Here is a 22,484-nt window from a genome sequence, read left to right on the forward strand (position 1 = left end):
GTTTTAACAATCTCAAATTTCTTCATCCACCGGAACAAGATCTGCATGCTCCGCCAGGCTTTCTTGGGGTTCATCTAGGGACAACTCAGTCTAGCAATCCACAATATGTAATCATCTTTGATGCAGCATGGAAGAAAGAAACAAAGGTGATGGGTGGTGCTTTGAATATTCACTTCCCCTCTTCTTCCTTGCAGCTTATTGCAAAGGGAGGTGGTACATATGATTTAGCTAGTTCAGCACTCTGCGCTAGAATCCTCTTTAGCGGTGCCGACATCGCTTTTGTAGACTATTAACAAGATCAAGCAAGACGCTTTATCCTTTTCACGGTGTTTTCTCTTAAAGGTGAATCGCCAATAAATTCAAGGAGCGCATGATATAGCTCAACAGTGTGCTAGAACTTGTTCGCAATTCACCACTACTAGTTTTTAAATTCTGGTTTTTCCCCCTTTGTCAAGAAAAAAAAAACTAACTAATATTTAATGTTGTAAATTGACAAAAGATAAATGGAAGTATGAATAATACATATCGAGGAAGATAAACTTTTACGCTCAAATCTCAATAATATGAATCAAGAATTTTGATTAACTTTGGGTATTGTTTGAAAATCCGAATTTCATTTCAATTTTAAAAATTGTAATCATGCATTTGAATTCCAATTTTAATTCCTCAAACTCGTTTTAAAACATGAGGATTGAATTCCAAATTCAATTCCTCAAACTCGTTTGAAAAACATGGGAATTGAATTTGAATTTGCGCATGGGGTGGAATTGCCGGCGGTGGGAGAGGGAATGGAAGAAATAATGGGGAACTTAGAGGAAAGAGAAAATAAAATGGGAGAGAATTTTGAAATAACATGGGTAGGGGGTAGAATATATACTACGTGTTTTGAACTTGGGTTGGAATTGTATTGGAATTGACCCAATTCAAATTTAATTTTATAGAGTACCCAAACAAGAGAATTGGAACATTCCATCATTTTAAATGATTAAAATGATAGTTGCCAAAAATATCCCAAAATTAATCAAAACTCATAACAGATTATTTTTACGTGGTAATAGAATCTTAGTACATGGCAAAAAGAATAGTGGTCTCTATCAGAAACAATAGAGTGCCAAAACTTTTAAAGAGCAATTTAAACACGAAAAAACTTCATAATTCAGGACCAACTGTCTTACCAAGTCTCAACCAGTTGCGCTCAATTTGGTCTAGTACGTTAAGTTTGGTTGGAAGTTTATGCCAAAACAATTTAATGCACGCAAAACATCACCCTCACAAGTTGCAGCAGGGCAAAATTAAGCAAATAAATGCACATTATGATTTTGATACTCGTCGATAAAACTTCAGAATTGCATTTCATTTATATATTAAACTTGTTTGGGAATTATTAAAAGGAGAAATAAAATTACAAAAAATTAAAAAGAAGTTTCTTTTTTTGGCTCCATTGGAAGCCTCATGGTAAGATAAAAGACCTATCAGAGTGTCAGACCAACACCTCTCGCAGGTTAACCTGGCCTGCACTTTGAAATTAAGGGGAAAGTAAAGAAACCCTTTCCCAAAGTGCTCTTAGTGAGGATCAAACCCCAATCTTGAAATTGACAGGTTCTTTTTGACCACTAGACCAAGCTTTGCTTGGTAATTACAATCTTGCATGTCTTTTCTTAGTATCACCCTAATACACGTTATATACACAAATCTCAATACCTTATAACCCCCTCCAATTCCCTTTCCCTCATTCACTCATAACCCTCCAATTCCCTTTCCCTCATTCACTCATACGCAATCAAGCTTGCTTGGTGCAGGTGGTGGACCTTATAACTTTGAGGTTACAGATTCGAACCCCACTACCTACTAATGTTTGGGAGCAGGAATTTTCTTATTTTCCCCTACTCTCAAGCATTGACATGTATAGTTGAACTGGCTGACCTGCGAAAGATATTGGTGCAGTAGGATTCTTCTTACCAAGGAGTTCCCAATAGGGGTCCCCAAAAAAAAAAATTCAGTCATACTTAGTTTTATACGTACAAAAGAACTAGGAGGGAAACCAATATATTCACAAGATTCACGCCTTATATATAATGATCAACGCTATCGATGGGGGAGTATATCTTCCAGTGAATTTACAAAACAAGCCAAACATTTTTTTTGGTACAAAGAGGAATATCTATAGGCCAGTACAACCACCTTAAAACAGTAAAAGTTTGAAAATCTAAACCCAGTACTAGAGGAATACAACACAAATCTTTTAGTTCAAGAAACAAGGAAACAAAGACTACACGTAGTGAGTACAGAACCAAGCCACAGCACTAAGCATACAATATCTCTGACCTCAGAGGCAAAATAAAAGCTCCCCTTTCATCAGGATGTCTGGCCTATCTCATGCTTACCACCGGCCATGGAGTCAGTCCAGGAGCTGGCAATGAAGGCCGTATAATTGGTACCCGCTTCACCACCGAAAATGCCTCATTAAGCCGTGCAGCACGACTCATGAACTGAGATACCTTCTGCAAAACATAAAAAACATACAGTAGTGTCAAGGAGTCACCCATATGAAAATTTCCTCTACAAAAGCTATATTCTGTTGATAAAGACATAAAGTTGACAAGGGATTGATAATTAGAGCATCATCAGCTAAACATTATATTCGCTAAATACATTTAACTTTTCGCGTAGCATAATAACTTTCTTGTGGTTTTGACCCTGCTTGGCTCCTAAGTAGATCTCACAACTCAACACATTATACCACTTGTCAAAATGTCTTATCAGAGAGATCTACAGTATTTTTACACCAAGAGCACAGGACGTGCTCAGTTTTAGAACAAACGCAAGCTTGATTAGGTCCTTTCTAATCATGGGAGCAATAAATTGCTCGGTAAGTGATCATATAATCTGCTTGCTACCCAACTGCAACTGCAGTGATGTAGCATACCCGTTCCTCTGTCCCCAAAAGATGATGAATATTTAAGATATGGCTACTCCAGAACATAGTTAAAAGTCTCAATTATTCTAATTATGGTCCTTCCAGAAGATTGCAAAGGATCCAATAAACCTATTAAGGGCAAAAAGAGTATAGAGAGAACAATGCATACAGATGATTCATTTTCCCCACCCAAAAAAAAGAGCATTGAACATTTTAGAGCAGAGGAAACAATGACAAGCTTCGCTTATACTGCAGTACAAGTTTCAAGTGGCTCATATACATACAGCCAGAAATGCAAAGTTATCTCACTGCTACTTGAAGAGGTTTACCTAAACTGACAGAAAAGGTTTAGTGTGTCAGTATCAGATAGGTTCAAGGGGTCGCTTTATTTCTCACAAAGGGTGCCTACTTTCTCTATCCTTCATCCCTAGAAGTGCAATTAAGAAGAGAAAAATGAGGAATAGTGCCAACACCTCAATATCACAAGTTGAAAGACTAAACTATACACTAACAGGCCAAAGGCTCCATAACTACTAGCATTTTCCACAGCTTCAACTGAAGTTAAAGATGTCACGGCAACCAACAAAACACACTAGTAAAAGATAGGCTAGGTTAACAGAAATAACCAAACTTCAATTATAGCATGAAAAAGAAAGTACGGTGTCAACTGTCATCTACGAGAGACTGATAGCCCATGAAAGTAGCTTAGCTAAATTTTGTACAACAAATGTTGCAATACATAACAGCATGGTAAAGGACCATCAGCGAGAAAATCTTGGCCTAAAAAAATCTATCAGGTTAATCAACTGATTAGTTCACTCCCACTCTGGATAATAGAATATATAGGAAATGCTCATGTGAGTAATGCAACAAATCGCCAAGGTATTAGAAGAAAGAAACAGTGTCTCAGATCATGAGCTTAAGTATTCAAATATGTGTACAGCTGTGCAGCCTAGCAGCCTGGCCCCAAACTCAACAGAAGGTAAAGAGTAAGTTCTCACATAAGTCATACATAAATGGAACCATCTATATTCTACTAAGATGTCGTTTGGTTCACCTCAAATTCCACTAGAATTTGGATTTCTTAGGAAGTACAAAATAGAATAGTGGTTTGGTATGCAAGAAATAGGGAATTCATGAAAAATAGAATTTCTAAGGAAATGGAAATTCCTATGAAGGGTAGGAAATTAATCACCAACCCCCTCCCCATTGGTGATTAGAAATTCATGTGTCAATTACAAATTCCTATGCTCAACCAAACACCCAAAGCCACTTCCTAGGAAATAGACAAGGGAATTTACTTCCCATGAAATAAGACTTCCCATGGAAATTAATTAAGTTCCAGCAGTAACCAAACGAGTCTTAAGTGCTCGGGCAAGTCACCCTCTAACAAGCACATATGTGTAGGCTTTGTTGTTGCATAAAAATGAAAAAAGAAAATGGAGCGGAGAAAAAAGTGACAAATTTGGGCAAGTGAATCACATTATTAAAAATAGAGTGAATTGGTAAACTTAACCTACTTTGACAAAGAAGTGAAAGTGACCGTTTGTCATTCCATCTGCTTTCTTCCCAATACAGAATTGAAATTGATAAAGAGTTGTACTGACATTCCAGCAACACATTAAAGACATGGTTTCTCTAGTAAACTATGTTTCCATTGTCGTCAAAGAGCTAACCTTTTCTCGCTTCCATTATAACAACTGAATTTCAGCTGGGAGCAGTGGCGGAGCCAGCTGGGGGGACATGGGGACAGATGTCCCCCCACTTTAAAAAAATAATTTCTTAAAAAAAAAAAAAAAAAAAAAAAATGAAAAAAAAATCACGCTGCAGTCAGAGGGACGCGTGAAATTTTTGAAAGCAAAAAAAAGAAACGCTTAAGAAATAAGAGGAGAGAGAGACTGGGTCTTTGAGGAAGAAAATAACACGCTGCAGTCAGAGGGACCCTTGCCGGTGTACCGACTGTCGACCGGACTCCGGAGAAGGCGGAGATTCACGCCGACGCGAAGAAGTGAAGAGTTGAAGACTCGAACTATCGATTATCGAACAGCAGAAGAAGGCCAAGAAGCGATTCAAGCGAATTGCGAACTCTCGCCGGAGATTCACGCACCGAACGACCGACGCACGGCCACCCATCGTTGACTCAGCGACTCGCCGGCCTCCGACTTCCGATTCACGCACGGCCAAGGGCCCAAGCAAGCATAAATCAGTTTGTAAGTTTTCTTAAAATCTTAACTAACCCTAAACCCTAAGTTTTAGTTTTAGTTTTTTTTTTTAAGGTAATACTTTAAATTTACAATTTACATTATTTGGTTGTGAATTACTTGATTGATTTGTTGATTGTAAAATGTTAATTTGTGATTGTGGAATGTGGATTTTGGTTTGATTGTTTGAAGAGGAATACTTTGATTAGTTTGATATGTAATTGATTAAGGTTTATCAATTTAATAGGAAATGTCAAGTGATTGTGATTCACATCCACCTAATTCTAACAAGTCCAAGGCTAAGGGAAAACAACCCGATCTTCGACAATTTCTCTTTAAAAGAATGAAATCTCAAGAAACTTCTTCACCCGCTCATAGTGAAACACCTCAAAATGAATCTCCTTCATTTACCTCTCCTCAAACTCATGATGTTGATATGGATGTTGGTGGTTCAAATACTAGTAATACTAGTATATTGATATGGATGTTTCCGGTTTACGTCGTTTTAGTGTTAATTGGTTCAAGAAATGGGATTGGCTTGAATATAGCATTGATAAAGATGCTGCATTTTGCTTTGTGTGCTACTTGTTCAAGAATGATGTCGAAATTAATATGGGGGGTGATGCATTTGTTGATGGAGGGTTTAGGGCATGGAATAAACCGGAAAGATTTGAGAAGCATGTTGGTGGTGTAAAAAGTGCTCATAATCTTGCTTATGAAAAGTATGTGAATTTAAGAGATGGAAAAAAGACTTCAATTGTGAATGTGTTTGACAATGTAAGTGAGGTGACAAAAAAGGAATATCATATTCGTTTGAAAGCATCTTTGAGTTGTTTACGATTTCTTTTGCGCCAAGGGTTGGCATTTCGTGGACATGATGAGAGTGATGAGTCTTATAATAAGGGTAATTTTCTTGAGCTTTTGAGATGGTTAGGGGAAAGGGTTGAAGAAGTGAAAAAACATACATTAGAAAATGCTCCTAAGAATTGTCAAATGACTTCTCCTCCGATTCAAAAGGACATTATTACTTGTTGTGCAAAAGAAACCACTAAATGCATAATAGAAGAGCTTGGTGATGATTATTTTGCTATATTGGCCGATGAATCAAGTGATGTGTCTCAAAAAGAACAACTTGCTCTTCTTTTGCGTTTTGTGCATCGTGATAGTGGTAGGATTATGGAGAGATTTTTGGGTATTGTTCATGTTAGCGATACTACCGCTTTGTCTCTTAAAAATGCCATTATGTCTTTACTTGTGGAGCATTCTTTGAGTCCATCTATGATAAGAGGACAAGGTTATGATGGTGCAAGCAACATGAGAGGTGAAGTAAATGGTCTTAAGACTTTAATCATGAACGATACTCCGAGAGCCTACTACATACATTGTTTTGCTCATCAACTCCAACTTATACTAGTAGCCGTTGCTAAAAAAAATGATACTTGTGGTTGGTTATTTGAGATACTTGCAAACTTGTTAAATGTGATTGGAGTTTCTTGTAAAAGAAGGGACATGCTTCGACAAAGCCAAGCTCAACATGTGGCTCAAGCATTAGAGGTTGGGGAAATTGATAGTGGAACGGGTTTGAATCAAGAACTTGGTTTGAAAAGGCCCGGAGATACGCGTTGGGGGTCTCATTTCAAGTGTCTTTTAAATATCATCAACTTGTTTCCTTCTATTGTTGAGGTACTTGTGTATATTGGGAAACATGGTTCGTCGGAAGACAAGTTCAAAGCTCAAATTGTTTTAGGCTCATTGGAGTCATTTGATTTTATTTTTATGGCTCATTTGATGTTGACTATACTTGGGTACACAAATGATTTGTGTGTTGCTTTGCAAAGAAAAGAGAAAGATATTGTGAATGCCATGGGACTTGTTAATTCCACAAAGAATGTGTTGCAAAAAATAAGGGAACAAGGATGGGAGACACTCTTACACAAAGTTACTTCATTTTCAACTAAGCACAAAGTTGAAGTACCTAACATGGATGCTCTTTATGTTCCCCAAGGAAGATCAAGGCGTTTTGTTGAACAAGCAACGAATCTACATCATTTTCGAGTTGGAATTTTTTTGGAAGTGATTGATTTGCATCTTCAAGAACTTGATAATCGATTTAATGAGAGGAACATGGAGCTACTTACATGCATGACTTGCCTAAGTCCCAAAGGTAATTTCTCTTCCTTTGACAAAGAAAAGATTCTCAAACTTGCCTCTTTTTATCCCGAAGAATTTTCTAGTGTTGATGTGATGGCTCTTGAACTTCAACTTGATGTATTCATGGATAATATGTTAAGTGATGAAAGATTTTGTGGTTTGCAAGATCTTAATTCTCTTTCCATGATGCTTGTTGAAACAAAGAGGCATGAGAATTTTCCACTTGTATATTTGCTCATCAAGTTGATGTTGATTCTTCCCGTTGCTACGGCAAGTGTTGAAAGGGTGTTTTCCGCAATGACATGTGTCAAAAATAAGTTGCGAAATAGCATGGGCGATCAATTTATGAATGATTGTTTGGTAACTTTTATTGAGAAGGATGTGTTCTTACAAGTTCCCGATGAAAAAATCATTGATCACTTTCAAAATATGAAGACCCGAAGGATGAAGTTGTAATTTTTATTTTTAGTTTAATTTTTTTTTTTGTCATTTTTCTTAGATTGTAAGACTATAAGCATTTTGGAAATTTGAATGTAAAACATTAAGTATTAAACAATTTATGGTGTATTGTTTTTTTTTACATATTTTTTTCCGAATGTTTGACGGTCGAATTTTGTCCCCCCACTTTGAGAATCCTGGCTCCGCCACTGGCTGGGAGAACGTATTTCACTTAGAGAACCAAAAGGACAAGGAAGTGTTTTTCTTTTTTCGTCCCAGCACAACTTTTTGATAACATTTCACTCATTTCAACTACTCTTAAGTCTTAACTCCCCCACCCTCTATAAATGTTTCCTTCAGATATTTTAATCTGCTAGTTAAACTACTCAAGATATATCCCAGCAAAAGAAAAAGAGTAATATTATTTAGCTAGCTATTAGCCATCTAACAAGGGTAAAATAGAGAGGAAAAGGTTAACCTATGTCTCACCTACCCTTAACTTTTCAACCCTTGTAGTTTATAAAAGTAATTATAAAGATACTTTCTAATTTACTGTTACAATGGCCAAACTAAGCTATTAAAAATTATCCTATCATTTTCTTATCTAATCATGTCCAAAACTTTCATGATATGATGATACTAGTGGTTGACTAATGTTGAAAGCACAATATCAAATTGTGTGACTGATGACCCAACTTTTTGCAGAAAATTCTGACTCCTAGATGCTTCAGAACTAATCCAAATGCTTTGAATAGCCTAATATGCCTTCATTTTCAATAAGATCCATAAATAGACATTTCTGAAATACAACCGCTGCATTTTCTTCAAAACAACACTTTCATGATACCGGAAACAAGAAAAACGTGCGCAAGATAGAATTTTAGATCACAACTCCAATAGCTACCGGTGATCAACAATGACAAAGTATGCTAAAAACTAACCCCTCACAAAAAAAGTATGCTAAAGACTTGCTTAGAATAACATTTTTATTTTAAGGTAGAATAGAGACAAAGGGGTGAGTTTGTTTGTGTGTGCCCAAGCACATTAAACCCACCATTGAACAATAATTAATCTATCACCTACTTGTAAATTAAATGATATTCTGGGTATATCTAGGACCAATTCTGGATTTTCCAGACTATATAAATGGGTACTTTTGGAAATAAAACACCTGCGATTAATCAAGAATTCCTCAACTGAATCTATATTCTATAGTTAAACCAGTAGATATATAGCTGCAACGGGCAATACAGGATTTACCAGAATAATAACAGTAAAAACAGAAAGTTATAACAATTAACAAGCAGCAACTATCTGAAACTATTATTTTCTACACTATAATAACTAATAAGATAAAGGCAACTAATAAACAACATAACACTAATAGAGTATTAACAATAAAGGAATAGATTTTGGGAAACAAACAAGAAAATTGCAAGTATAAAAGATGTAAGTACATAATAAGCAGTGGAAAGAGAGTACAGACCTTATCATCAACAATGACCTTAAGTTGCAATCCAAGAGTCTTACGCTTCATCTTATACAGATACCGGCGTCGTAAAAGCACGAAACCCATAACCGCCGCAGCTGCCATTGATAAAGACCAAACAGGACTCACCCTCAACACACAATACCTCAATACTTCCAAAGGCACCCTCCACCACACTACCTTCTTCTCCTCATTCGACTCCGAAAACGTCCCACTTCCGTTCTCCTCCCCTTCCTCCACCACACTTCCACTCGAATGCGAATTCGAATTCGAATTCAATTGCTGATGATCAACTACACTCCCATCCTCTACATGTTCCTCTCCTCCCTCTTCTTGGGTATTGAATGTTGTGTCATCAATCTCAACCCCATTCCCACTTCCATTTGCACCGGAATAATCAACAGCGCAATCGGAATGAGGATCAATCAATAAAAGGAGATTACGGGAATCAGAAGGATCAGTGGAATCAGAATTGGTACTACTATTACTACTTATTCTCTCTCCTCTACCAGCCAAACTGGTACCACTTGGATCAATCCAACTCGGATTATCCGATGAATCTTCCTCTTCCTCAACATACTTATGATGCGAATCGAGGGAAAAGTAATCAGAACGAATTACACCAGTATCATCATCTGAAGAAGAAGCTAAATTTCTGGGTTTTTCTTCAATTTTCACATCAGTTTCCACCTCTGTTTCTTGAGAATCGTGAAGCAATTCCCAGTCCCAATCATCCATTTTTCCAGAAAAGGGGAGAAACGAAAAACCCTAATTTTTTTTTTTTTAGAGAAGAAGAGATTGAAAATAGTGTCATAAATTGAAATTAAACCAAATCAAAAAGTAGGAGAGAGAATTCAAAAGGTGGGTAATCCATAGGATGATTTGAAAGGAAAAGGGAAGGTACCAGATTCTCTCTCCTTGAATTTTTTCTTTTGAGATTTCTTCTCCAAGTTGGATTTTCCTGTAGGAAAAGAACAAAGGGGAAAAAGAGTGGATTTTTGTAGCGAAGAAAAAAAGAAAGAGTGTTATATGAAGTGACGAATGAAGAAGATGGAATTGGAAATTGGGGGGTATCATACGTGTACGTAGGAGAGGACCTTGATATGTGCCTCCTTATCCATTGACCCACTAAAGCCTAAAAGGGAGTAGTTTAGTCATTTAACTATGCCTTGAGACTTGAATGATGTGGTTACTATAGTATTATTATTAACCACTAGGCTAGGAATTGCTCATAGCCTATTCATTTTGATATGGACATTTTTCTATTTTGGTTTGAGGAGGTGCTCCTTTTATCAAGGTTTATTTGATTTAATAGAAAATATTTATTAATTTTAGTTATTTTGTGTTTAGTTTGATGGAAAACTATTATGTTGAAAAGGGAAAATTGAGATGTTGGGAATAAGAGTGGAAGAGAATAATTTTAAAAAAAAAATTATGGAGGGAAATGTATGCAAAGGTATGGAAAGGTTTTTTCCATCTTAGTTTTCCTTTTTATATTTCTTGTCCAACCAAATAATTGAAAATGTGGATAATCATTTTCCTGGAAAATATTGATTCGAACCCTGGACAATATCCTGAAATTCAAGATGTTTCTCCACTGAGCTACCACCTCTTCCTCTAATGGATATATACAAATTATTAAGTTGGTCTTCTCTTCCTTCACTTCCATTGTATGGAAAAAAAGCAGCAAAAAGGTAACTATTGCCACACTTTTGCTCTGATTTCTTTAAGCACATGGCTAATAATGTTATAAGATATATAATGTGACTTTCTCATTAAACCAAAAATTGAGTGTCTTCTTTTCCCCTTTTCTCTCTTTTCTCTTCTCTCCCAAAAAAAACCCTAATTTTCAATTTATGGGCTACCGTCACCCTTTTGGATAATAGTAGCCTATTTTTCATTTTGTTACTATCACTTCGTTATTCTTTCTAATAAACGTTAGTCTCATTCATGAAGGGTTTTTCTACTCATTTATTGGGTTGTATCTATTTATATATTGGATTTTATATCTTTCTATGTAAGATTTTGGGGACATTATCTTTGGTTTTTTTGTTAATTCAAGAGGATAATTTGTTGATCGAATTTTTTTTCCAATTTTAAAACTGGAAAAGATCGTTAGACTCCGTTGTAGAAGCATCAAACATTAACGTGAAAGTCTAGGGTTTTCAAAAGTGTTAAATCTCCTCAGCTATCGTGGTTTTGTCATGTTAGAATTGTATTTATTTCATTTTGATATGTATTTGTTAGTTTTGACTTTTGTTATATATGTCGTAGGATTTTAAATTAATGAATCAATATTACTTTCAAAAAATATGTGACTTGTTATTTATGAAAAAAATGCAACAAATGATGTCTTTACAACATTTTGGCGAACCTTTTGTAAATAGTAAGAGCAAATTATATATTCCATCTTTAGTAAATTTCTTTGCACAATACATTAACATCTTTGAGGAAAAAAAAAAACACCTCGACTCCCCACCTTCTATAAACCTTCATGCTTCGCCCTTCCTCCTGACGAATAAGTTTGATCTGTCGGCTACAATCCTATTCCATCAACGACCTGCTCTCATTCATGTACAAAAGAAAAGAAAAAACGATTTGCTTTTATGGGAATTTTTTTTAATCTATCCAGTGGGCCAACAACTCACTATAAGTAGAAACAAATAGATAGTAGAATCTACCTTATCAGTTTTAATTCTCTAACTAGTTATTAGGCCCGGGCTATGCCCCGGGTACGGAAAATTTTCAATTATTAAAATTATAATTTAAGATGATAACACTAAATATTATTTGGTCTAGTGGTTAAGACTTTAGCGTATGTTCTTGAAGTTCTGGGATCAAACCTTACACTATGCAATTTCTAAAAAAATTTATTGTTGTGAATTACATGGAGTAAAACTCCCGAGTAATATATTAGTATAAATTTTGATGGGTTAACTATCCACCGAGTAAATAAAGCATTGTCCAGCTCTCATTGATGATAGTGGTCCCTATTGGTGAAGTAATTGAAATAAAAGGTACTCCTATCACCCAAAATCTCCGGCCATTTAATCAAATTATGAGGAATTGACTTTTTCTCTATGACTCTGTCTTCCTTTTCCCTCCCTTTATTTGTTCAATTTTCATTTCTCAACCACACTATCAGTCAATTGGCATTGCTGCAGCAATATTCACCTCAGACATCAATATGGAGTTGAGAATTATGTATTTCCATCACTCTTTTTTTTTCAATTATAGAAGAGAAATTGAGATAAGAAGTCAAAATGCCAAAAATCTAGTAAGCTGGCCGAAATTCAATTAATAATCAACATTTTTTTGCCACCGTAATGTCATAACAAGGAAGTTTTTCGCAACTTTTTTTATTACGCAATTTTCGAAAAGAGTGTTTCATGAGATTGTTTCTCACAAATTTTCTAAATAAAATTCACAAGTAGTCTAACACTTGTTCAGTATTATTATCAATTTTCAGTTTTTGTTTATTTTTTCAAAAAAAATTTATATGATATCTTTGCACAATGGATTTATATTAGCTATACCTATACTTATACTAAATTACTAATTATGTTTATTTTGAAACTTAAAAAAAAAAAAATGAAAACTACTTTTTATAGCTCCATATCTTTGTTTTTTTAGCTTTTAAAAAAAAAGTACAAAAAACGAAAACTAAAAAAGAAAACCAATAACAAACTACTAGTAGTCTAGTATCTCTTAGTTTTCAAGTACACCCATTTGTCTCCATCTCCTCTCCCATATTTCCTTACTCTTCTATTGAATCAACTGTAATTGACTCGTACTTACTGATTCATATAATTAAGATGGGTAGTTATAATGAATAAATGAATTATTATGTTAGCCGTAGCTTGTCACCATCATGGTTAAATCAATTTTAGATGATCTTTAGTTGGATAATCACGAACAATTGGTAATGTTTATGCCGATTTTGTATCAAGTACACAAAAGAAAAGGGGGACCAACAATGAGATCTTTATACTATTGCAATCAACATTAACGAATGAATGAAATACGTAAAGGAAATAACAAAGTAAAAAGACGAAAGAATTGTTGACGCGGAAAACCCAATTGACGGGAAAAACCGCGGGTGGTGCTCTTGATCAACAATCCAATAATATGCCGACGGCGTCAATATAATGATAAGTTACAATGGAAAGCTTTTCTTAACAATGGGAGCTATAGTAGTGGAGAGTCTAGAGAATATGATTGTGTGCTAAAGAAAAATGAGAGAGAGAAGCTAGGTTTACATCTAGTTACATATTTATATCTAAGAATATTCCCAGCTGCAACTTAAGTTGTTCCTTCATGTATGGGCCACGTCAGCCGAATCTCAACGTATCTCCTTGTATTTGTCAACTGCCAAAATGCCAAAATAAACTGCTGCTTGACTTGGTCATGCGCGCATCATTTCTCAGCCCAACTGCCATGCAAATACAATTTCAAAGTGAACCCAAAATACCGCCAAAAGCACAAAGATTTGGGGCCCAACAATTACCCCTGATTGACGCGTGTCCTAAAATCACCCTTTTGGAGAACCGTCAATCATCCACCTTGGGACAACCACCCCCTTCACCAACCTAACACGCATCCTTATTTAAAGCCAACCCATCATTAATTTGTCTTTTCATCTTTTCATCTTCCACCCATTTGTTTCTCTCTCTCCCATTATTACCAAAAATTCATTGTCTTCAAGAACGGCCCTTTCTTCAGGTGCTCCATCAACTCCAGGCGAACCAAGAACCAGGTATTTCTTTCCTTAAATCTTTCACATTGTGTTCATGGCCCCTAAGGAAAACCTTCCTAGAATTAGAAAATCAAAAAGGGCCCCTAAAGCAATGGAAAACCCAGAAGAGGTTGTTATAATCGAGACGAGGGTTATAAGGGGGAAAATGTCGCTAGTGAATTTACTGAAGAAGACATAGACGCTTTCCTTGAAAAATCTGGATTACCCATTTCTACCAAAATTAGGGTTCCCAAAGTAGACGAACGCCCCGACGACTGTCCCGAGGATTGGATAGTCCTCTATGATGACTATGAATACCCCTTCAAAATTGGGTGCAAATTCCCTCTCAACCCATTAATGACACAACTTCTAACCATCATGCAAGTTATCCCCGCCCAAGTTATGTCGTTTGGCAAGTTGTCCATGTAATTGACAAGTTGACACATGGTATGAGTATGACTTTCACAATAGAAGACCTTCTGCACTTGTATGAGGTCAAGACAGTGGAGAACACTAGGTATAACTTCTTCTTGAAACCTGGGCGACACTCTTTAGTGGAAAACTCAGGGGCAAATGACAGGGGCTGGAAGAAGAGATACTTTTTTGTAAATAAGAAATCATTTGGAAAAAACTTCGACTTCTTGCGCGACGGTTGGAATTCTGAAGGTAATTACCATCCTCATTGCCGCGCTTTTTATCGGCTATATTGTTGACGTCGTCTAATTTTCTTTGTATTTGCAGAGGGTGCTCCAACTGCCTGTCGAAGACTCTCTCTACTCAAAAACAAAAGTCAATAGGTTGTTAAAGAATTACTCCATCCAAGAACGGACGTTTAGGAACAACTTCAAGCTTCCAGCGTCTGACGGTGACATTCTGCCCCAGTCCACCGACGAACATACTAACACCACCATCGAGCCTACCAACAACATATCTCCCTCCATGGCATCAGGTACCTTCTCTATTTTCTGAATTTTATGACTTTCCCTTTCCTCTTCTTCTATTCTGGCTTATCTTTGTCGAACTGACGCCGTCTGTATTTTCCAAGAAAACACCATGTCTACCAGGTCAAAGACACCAACTGTAGCCCTATCTGAAGCAGAAATGTTGGAACGGGCCAAGAAGAGGCAATCTGCTAGCAGCCTGGCCATGACGTCATCGCCTATGAACGCTCCCAAAGTCGCCAGGAAAGCCAGTTGAACTGACGCCCCTAAAGTCCCCAGGACGCCACTACAAGAGGGAGAGACTTTCACCATTAGTCTCCCCAGGAATTTCTGCGAGATTACTGCGCCGACTATTTTCCCGTCGGCAGAGAAGTTGGCTTTTCCTGCTCCTCAACGTCGCCTAGCTAGCCTTCCCTTGGCGACGGTTGCGAATGAAGGACTGGCTCTGCAAATTCTATAAGACATCTGGCATATATTATAGTAATTGTATTTATAAAATTTTACTTACTGACGACGACCGTCCATGTAGGCCGTCCAAAACTCATTGGCTTTGCGTTCCCCCGCCCTCACTTTGGAGAAGGAGTGCAAGACTTTACGCGAGAAATTAGAGAGATCTACTACGGCCCTAACGGCGGAGAAGAATGTGTCAGGTCTTTCCGCGAATTTGGCCAAGGAGAAAAAGCAGAATGCCGACTACGCGGCTGACATGGCGTCGCTAAAGGAAGAGACGGGCGCCGTGGTGGCAAGCCTTTGTGAGGAGCTAGTGGACGCTGCTAGCCGTTATACCTGGAAGACCAAGGCTAGGTTGATGAAGCAGTTCATGGAGGGACAAACGTCAACATGGACTCCTGAAGCGGACGTCAGGCAGTTTCTAGAGGTGTTTGGGACTCCTGAAACGGACGTCAGGCAGTTTCTAGAGAGAGTCTTCGACAGGCAGTGGAGCACCCTTGCAAATACAAAGAAAATTAGACAACGTCAACAATATACCCGATAAAAAACGCGGCAAGAAGGATGGTAAGTACCTTAAGAATTCCAACCGTCGCGCAAGAAGTCGAAGTTTTTTCCCAAGGATTTCTTATTTACAAAAAAGTATCTCTTCTTCCAGCGCCCCTGTCATTTGCCCCGAGTTTTCCACTAAAGAGTGTCGCCCAGGTTTCAAGAAGAAGGTATACCTAGTGTTCTCCACTGTCTTGACCTCATACAAGTGCAGAAGGTCTTCCATTGTGAATGTCATACTCATACCATGTGTCAACTTGTCAATTACATGGACAACTCGCCATACTAACGGCATAACTTGGGTGGGGCTAACTTGCATGATGGTCAGAAGTTGTGTCATTAATGGGTTGAGAGGGAATTTGCACCCAATTTTGAAGGGGTATTCATAGAGGACTATCCAACCCTCGAGACAGTCGTCGGGGAATTCGTCTACTTTGGGAACCCTAATTTTGGTAGAAATGGGTAATCAAGATTTTTCAAGGAAAACGTCTATGTCTTCTTCAGTAAATTCACTAGCGACATTTTTCCCCCCTATAACCCCCGTCTAAATTATAACAACCTCTTCTGGGTTTTCTATTGCTTTAGGGGCTCTTTTTGATTTTCTAATTCTAGGAAGGTTTTCCTTAAGGCCATGAAAACAATGTGAAAGATTTAAGGAAAGAAATACCTGGTTCGTGGTTCGCCTGGAGTTGATGGAGGAGCACCTGAAGAAACGACCGTTCTTGAAGACAACGAATTTTTGGTAATAATGGGAGAGAGAGAAACAAAGGGGTGGAAGATGAAAAGACAAATTAATGATGGGGTTGGCTTTAAATAAGGATGCGTGTTAGGTTGGTGAAGGGGGCGGTTGTCCCAAGGTGGATGATTGACGGTTCTCCAAAAGGGTGATTTTAGGATACGTGTCAATCAGGGGCAATTGTTTGGCCCCAAATCTTTGTGCTTTTGGCGGTATTTTGGGTTCGCTTTGAAATTGTATTTGCATGGCAGTTGGGCTGAGAAATGATGCGCGCATGACCAAGTCAAGCAACAGTTTATTTTGGCAGTTGAGAAATACAAGGAGATAAGTTGAGATTCGGCTGACGTGGCCCATACATGGAGGAACAACTTAAGTTGCAGCTGGGAATATTCTTAGATATAAATATGTAACTAGATGTAAACCTAGCTTCTCTTTCTGATTTTTCTTTAGCACACAATCATATTCTCTATACTCTCCACTGCTATAGCTCCCATTATGACGAAGAAAAGCGTTCCATTGTAACTTATCATTGTATTGACGTCGTCGGCATATTAGTGGATTGGTGATCAAGAGCATCACCCGCGGTTTTTCCTGTCAATTTGGTTTTCCGCGTCAACAATTCTTTTGTCTTTTTACTTTGTTATTTCCTTTACGTATTTCATTCATTCGTTAATGTTGATTGCAATAGTATAAAGATCTCGTTGTTGGTCCCCCTTTCCTTTTGTGTACTTGGTACAATACATGAAATCTTTTCATTTACCTAGAAATTTAGCACAGAGAAACAACTATTGTATTAAACCAAATACCAATACTGGGTTGTTTTATCCCTTCAGCAAAAATTAAAGACAAGAGAGAGCTAAAAATCAGAGGCACACATCAACAAAATAGCAGTACTTACCAAATAATTATAAGATACCAGTTTTCCGATTCCGAATTTGGGGAGAGCATGGGAAAACCTAACAGCGTTAGGGTTCCGTCATTAGTAAGGGTATTTTAGACCCAAACACAAATATCAGGAATATTTGAGGAATTTGCCAAATGTGAAGGGTAATTTGACAATTACGCAAAACCTCAAGAAGAACCGATGAATTTTACCTAAATATTACTACTTCCGCTTTTTTTATTTGCTATATTTTCCTTAAATGGTTGTTTTGTTTACTTGCTATATTATTGCAACTTTTTGACTCACCAAAAAGTAACACTATTATATTTGTTTATCTCTTTTTCCACCAAAAAGTAATATTATTATATTTGTTTATCTTTTTCCACCCAAAAGTACTACTTTTTCACCTTTTCCCACCTTATTTATACACTAAAAAAAATTTAAAAGAGACATCTCCTAAAAACTACTGAAAACAACAATTTAGCAAACAAAAAAGCAGAGAGAGTATATGAGCAATATAACCTGATGGCTCAACTTGAAAATGAAAGTTGTGTATCATGGTCAAGTAGTTTTCAACTCAATAAATATAAACATTTTTGTATCTCAATTCCATTGAATTTTTTGATTTTATCCTCAATTCCTCCAAATTTTTTTTAAAGAACTTATCATGTCATAACGTCCAATTTTCAATTTTGCATTATTCAAAAAATACAAAAAGCTAATGAAACCAATTGTGAAATTTATGAATAATAATAATTTTGGTAACTATGAGTGATGCGATGCATCACCCTAATTGAAATACTAGTTATTATAACCAAAACACACCGTGACCCAACTAATAGGGCATGGTTGTTATCTTTTTTGTTTTCAGTTTTTAGTTTTTTTATAAAAAAAAAAACTAAAAACAAAATACAGAAAAATAAAAAAAGTGATTTTCACATTTTAGTTGTCAGTTTTCAAAATCATCATGTTTTCAATAAGTTCCACTATTTTTTGGTTCATTTTAGGACATATATTATATGACCTCCAAAAACAATAAATTAAAAAGCTGAAAAACACAGTGATATCGAACTAACCTTAACCATTTTGCAAGATTTATGGTCAAGGGGTTTTTGTCTGTGTTGCGATGAGTACATATGACTATTGTTGCTAATCTAAAATCTAAGTGAACGGGCATACAACCAACATATTAAAAAAAAAGGCTTTTTTTTTCCTTCATGGTTCTACACTAGTCAATGTTTATTTACCAGTCTGCCACATTCAAGCACACGAACTTCTGCAAGAAAATCAACGAACCCCTAAATGTTTGAGAATAATGATTTTGATACGACCACAGCTCAAAGCCCACTTCAACCCTTCAAACAAACAAAGAGTGTTAAACAAGCTTGACCACCTCTTCAAACATCGTAACAATGAGGCTATCCTTGCAAACCAAGGCTATATATACCCATTTGAGAATTTTAACTCACAGCCCAGGCACCATTGACCTCCGGAGTATGTTCGACAAATTATATAACCTTTTTCTCAACCAATCTACACAAACAACATACTCCAGGAAAATCCAGAGGTGAAACTATAACTTTACCCGGAAAGAAAATTCTGAATCCTCAACAAAAGCATGACTTAAGTTAGCAAGCAGTGAAGAATTTGGAATCATGCTAATACCAAGATCTCAAGTAACCAGAGATTAATGAGAATACTCAAGTTAGCATCAGCAGTGAGACTAATGTAACTATATTTCCATATTCGAGACAGTGACAGTGACAGACAACACTTGAACATATTATTAACATATTTACCACTTTCATATATAGGCAACACTTCTCACACGAATAGATACTCTAATCTCGAAATTTCAAACCACAACTATAACATTTTAAGCCAGCTTCCAAATGAAGATCCTACGCAACACAATGTCAATATGTCATAAATGACACCACGACTTTCTCCAAAGCATGCCTCGAAAATCAGGAGGCAAAGAAGATGACAAAGAAGCAATTACAAATAGAAGAAATATTGATTTAACGGTTAAGGAACCATTCTACCTGTTAGGGTTGTGAGTGCGTAGCGGAAGCAAAATAAAGATGTAGAGATTGAGATAAATAAATAGAGTTGAAAATATGTGGCAAGAAAAGTAGTAAAAGATGGACACACAATTTAACGTGGGAAAAATCTTCAAATAGAGGCAAAAAACCCACGAACGACGAGTACCCAAAATCCCCTATATGAAAATAGGAGAGTACAAGAACCCTATATATTATTAGGGTGAGTATTACAATAAAACTCTCACTATAATAATAAACTCACTAAAGAGTATTACAAGGAGGGATAGTGGATTAATAAAATAGGTGGATTAAAACTAGGAGGTTTTATAATTTAGGAAGACTTGTGATAGGGCTTCTTTAATTTGATGTGTTGTTGGTGCATGCACAACACTCCTATTTATACTTGTAAATGGTGGTTAATAAGTCGGCAAATTTGCCTTGCATGATGATTCATCTCATGAATCTAGATTTCTCTAGTTGAAGAAATCTCAAGAAACTCTAGCTCCACATTTGCCGACATTACTCTTATAACTTGATAAAGACTAGAATTATCTAGCAAAGTTGACAAATGATTTTTCCATGAGCATTGACTTTGACATTTTAACAAGTCTTCCCAACAATCTATAATTGGGTAATTTGGTAAAATGGGCCAATCTAGAATTTGGGCCATCTTATACCCAACAATCTCCACCTTGGACCAAATTCTATACGTACTCGTCGTATGAACCACGAATTTATGTAGATATATCACACTGGCCCAATCGCAGATTGGGCTTGAGAAAATGTGATATGCTGGAACCCGTTCTATGACGATATTGATGTCGGACCGGGGTTGTGTAGGAAGAATCCATAATTGAACACCCTTGTAATACATAGAGATTTCTATGTCTAACAGCCTTCAAAAGTTCATGAGCACCTTTGGAGACTTTAAGTACTCCACCTTGAGCCGAAATCTTGCACCCTTTAGAATCTAGAGTGCCCAAAGAAATGATGTTCTGCTTCAGATCAGGAACATGTTGAACATTGGACAGAGTCCTGATCTTACCATCATGTGTCTTGATCCGGACAGAGCCAATACCACGAACTTTGCAACGGGAACCATTGCCCATAGAGACAGATCTATTCTTCACCGATTTGTAATCGATAAAGTGATCCTTTTGAGAACAATTATGGTAGGTGCAACCGGAATCAAGCACCCAATTAAAAGTTCTACTTCTTTCAGGAGAAGTAGCCAAAAGAACATCATCAGATTCTATTTCACCAAAATCGGCTTGTGCAGTTTCTGATGCTTTTTTTTCATTTCTTCTTTCGAGCTTTTTCTTTAATTTTAAGCAATCAGAAACATCGTGCCCATGCATTTTACAATATTTGCATAAATTTTTAGATTTATGCCCATTAGATATGACCCTACTTTTGGTACTTATTTTTCCGTGTGATCTCCCTTCTACATTCAATCCTTCGGCATTATCATTGGAATGCACTTCAAGGTCAAAATTTTCTTTTGAGAGTAAATGTGATTTAACATCCTCAAAAGATAAAGTATCATTATTACCATATAACATGATTTCCTTGAAGTGCTTGTACGAAGGAGGTAGGGAGACAATTAATAACACGGCTTTATCCTCATCTTCAATCTTGACATCCAAATTTTCAAGATCAATAATAATAGAATTAAATTCATTAAGAAGATTGAATGGAAGTACCTTCGGCCATCCGAATAGTGTAAGCTTCTTTGAGACGGAGCTTGTTAGCGAGACTTTTAGTCATGTAGAGGGACTCGAGCTTTAACCATAGCCCTGCAGTGGTCTCCTCGTGAATAACCTCGCGTAGTACCTCCTTAGTTAGACATAGTTGGATCGTAGATAATGCTTTATCATCCAACTCTTGCCACTGCTCGTCGGTCATAGTAGATGGCTTTTTCTGTTTGCCATCAAGTGCCCTTTTTAATCCGCTCTGAGTGAGAACGGCCTTCATCTGGACTTTCCAGATGCTAAAACTGATCTTGCCATCGAATTTCTCAATCTCGAACTTCGTTACCGAAGACATCTTAATTATAACACACTCTAACACTTTGGCTCAATACCACTTGTTAGGTTGTGTGTGCGTAGCGGAAGCAAAATAAAGATGTAGAGATTGAGATAAATAAATAGAGTTGAAAATTGTGCAAGAAAAGTAGTAAAAGATGGACACACAATTAACGTGGAAAAATCCAAATAGAGGCAAAAAACCCACGAACGACGAGTACCAAATCCACTATATGAAAATAGGAGAGACAAGAACCTATATATATTAGGGTGAGTATTACAATAAAACTCTCACTATAATAATAAACTCACTAAAGAGTATTACAAGGAGGGATAGTGGATTAATAAAATAGGTGGATTAAAACTAGAAGGTTTTATAATTTAGGAAGACTTGTGATATGGCTTCTTTAATTTGATGTGTTGTTGGTGCATGCACAACACTCCTATTTATACTTGTAAATGGTGGTTAATAAGTCGGCAAATTTGCCTTGCATGATGATTCATCTCATGAATCTAGATTTCTCTAGTTGAAGAAATCTCAAGAAATCTCTAGCTCCACATTTGCCGACATTACTCTTATATCTTGATAAAGTACTAGAATTATCTAGCAAAGTTGACAAATGATTTTTCCATGAGCATTGACTTTGACATTTTAACAAGTCTTCCCAACAATCTATAATTGGGTAATTTGGTAATATGGGCCAATCTAGAATTTGGGCCATCTTATACCCAACACTACCTTCCTCCAGAGAGGCGGGAAGCTTCACAGTTAGGATTTCACTTGCAAGTTTACTTTCAAAAAGATTACAAACTCTACACGCATTCCAATAGAATCCAATCTAACAGAATAAACCTGCAATCTTAGACTTCCCTCATTGAATTATATCCTTGAACAATGAAGCTCCCCGTTTTAAACATAAAATCTTAT

At 36.7% G+C, this 22,484-nt stretch overlaps 2 protein-coding genes and 1 long non-coding RNA gene across 3 annotated transcripts; 2 read left to right on the forward strand and 1 right to left on the reverse strand.

Annotated features, from left to right (window-relative positions):
* Positions 1-2,047: 2,047 nt before the first annotated feature.
* Positions 2,048-10,224, reverse strand: LOC104892743 (uncharacterized). Its single transcript, XM_010678728.4, has 2 exons — positions 9,194-10,224; positions 2,048-2,501 (listed from the first exon to the last, which is right to left on the reverse strand). The coding sequence occupies exons 1-2, from the start codon at positions 9,932-9,934 to the stop codon at positions 2,370-2,372; spliced, it is 873 nt and encodes a 290-aa protein (XP_010677030.2). The 5' UTR covers positions 9,935-10,224; the 3' UTR covers positions 2,048-2,369.
* LOC130590924 (uncharacterized) lies at positions 7,017-7,909 on the forward strand. Its single transcript, XM_057393708.1, has one exon. The coding sequence runs from the start codon at positions 7,099-7,101 to the stop codon at positions 7,723-7,725; it is 627 nt and encodes a 208-aa protein (XP_057249691.1). The 5' UTR covers positions 7,017-7,098; the 3' UTR covers positions 7,726-7,909.
* Positions 10,225-14,573: 4,349 nt separating the features above from the next.
* On the forward strand, positions 14,574-15,976 carry LOC125496834 (uncharacterized). The gene is made up of 2 exons (XR_007273143.2): positions 14,574-14,880; positions 14,977-15,976. It is a non-coding gene; the product is annotated as an uncharacterized LOC125496834 (long non-coding RNA).
* The last annotated feature ends 6,508 nt before the right edge of the window (positions 15,977-22,484 follow it).

This window comes from Beta vulgaris, chromosome 1, assembly GCF_026745355.1.
Source record: "Beta vulgaris subsp. vulgaris cultivar EL10 chromosome 1, EL10.2, whole genome shotgun sequence".
Lineage (NCBI taxonomy): Eukaryota > Viridiplantae > Streptophyta > Magnoliopsida > Caryophyllales > Amaranthaceae > Beta > Beta vulgaris.

Excerpts from the sequence above, each read along its gene's own strand:
- LOC130590924 (XM_057393708.1), top strand. The coding sequence starts at position 7,099 with ATGGATGCTCTTTATGTTCCCCAAGGAAGATCAAGGCGTTTTGTTGAA.
- LOC104892743 (XM_010678728.4), bottom strand. The coding sequence starts at position 9,934 with ATGGATGATTGGGACTGGGAATTGCTTCACGATTCTCAAGAAACAGAG. Across the intron at positions 2,502-9,193 it reads AGGTCATTGTTGATGATAAG|AAGGTATCTCAGTTCATGAG; the intron begins GTCTGTACTCTC and ends TATGTTTTGCAG.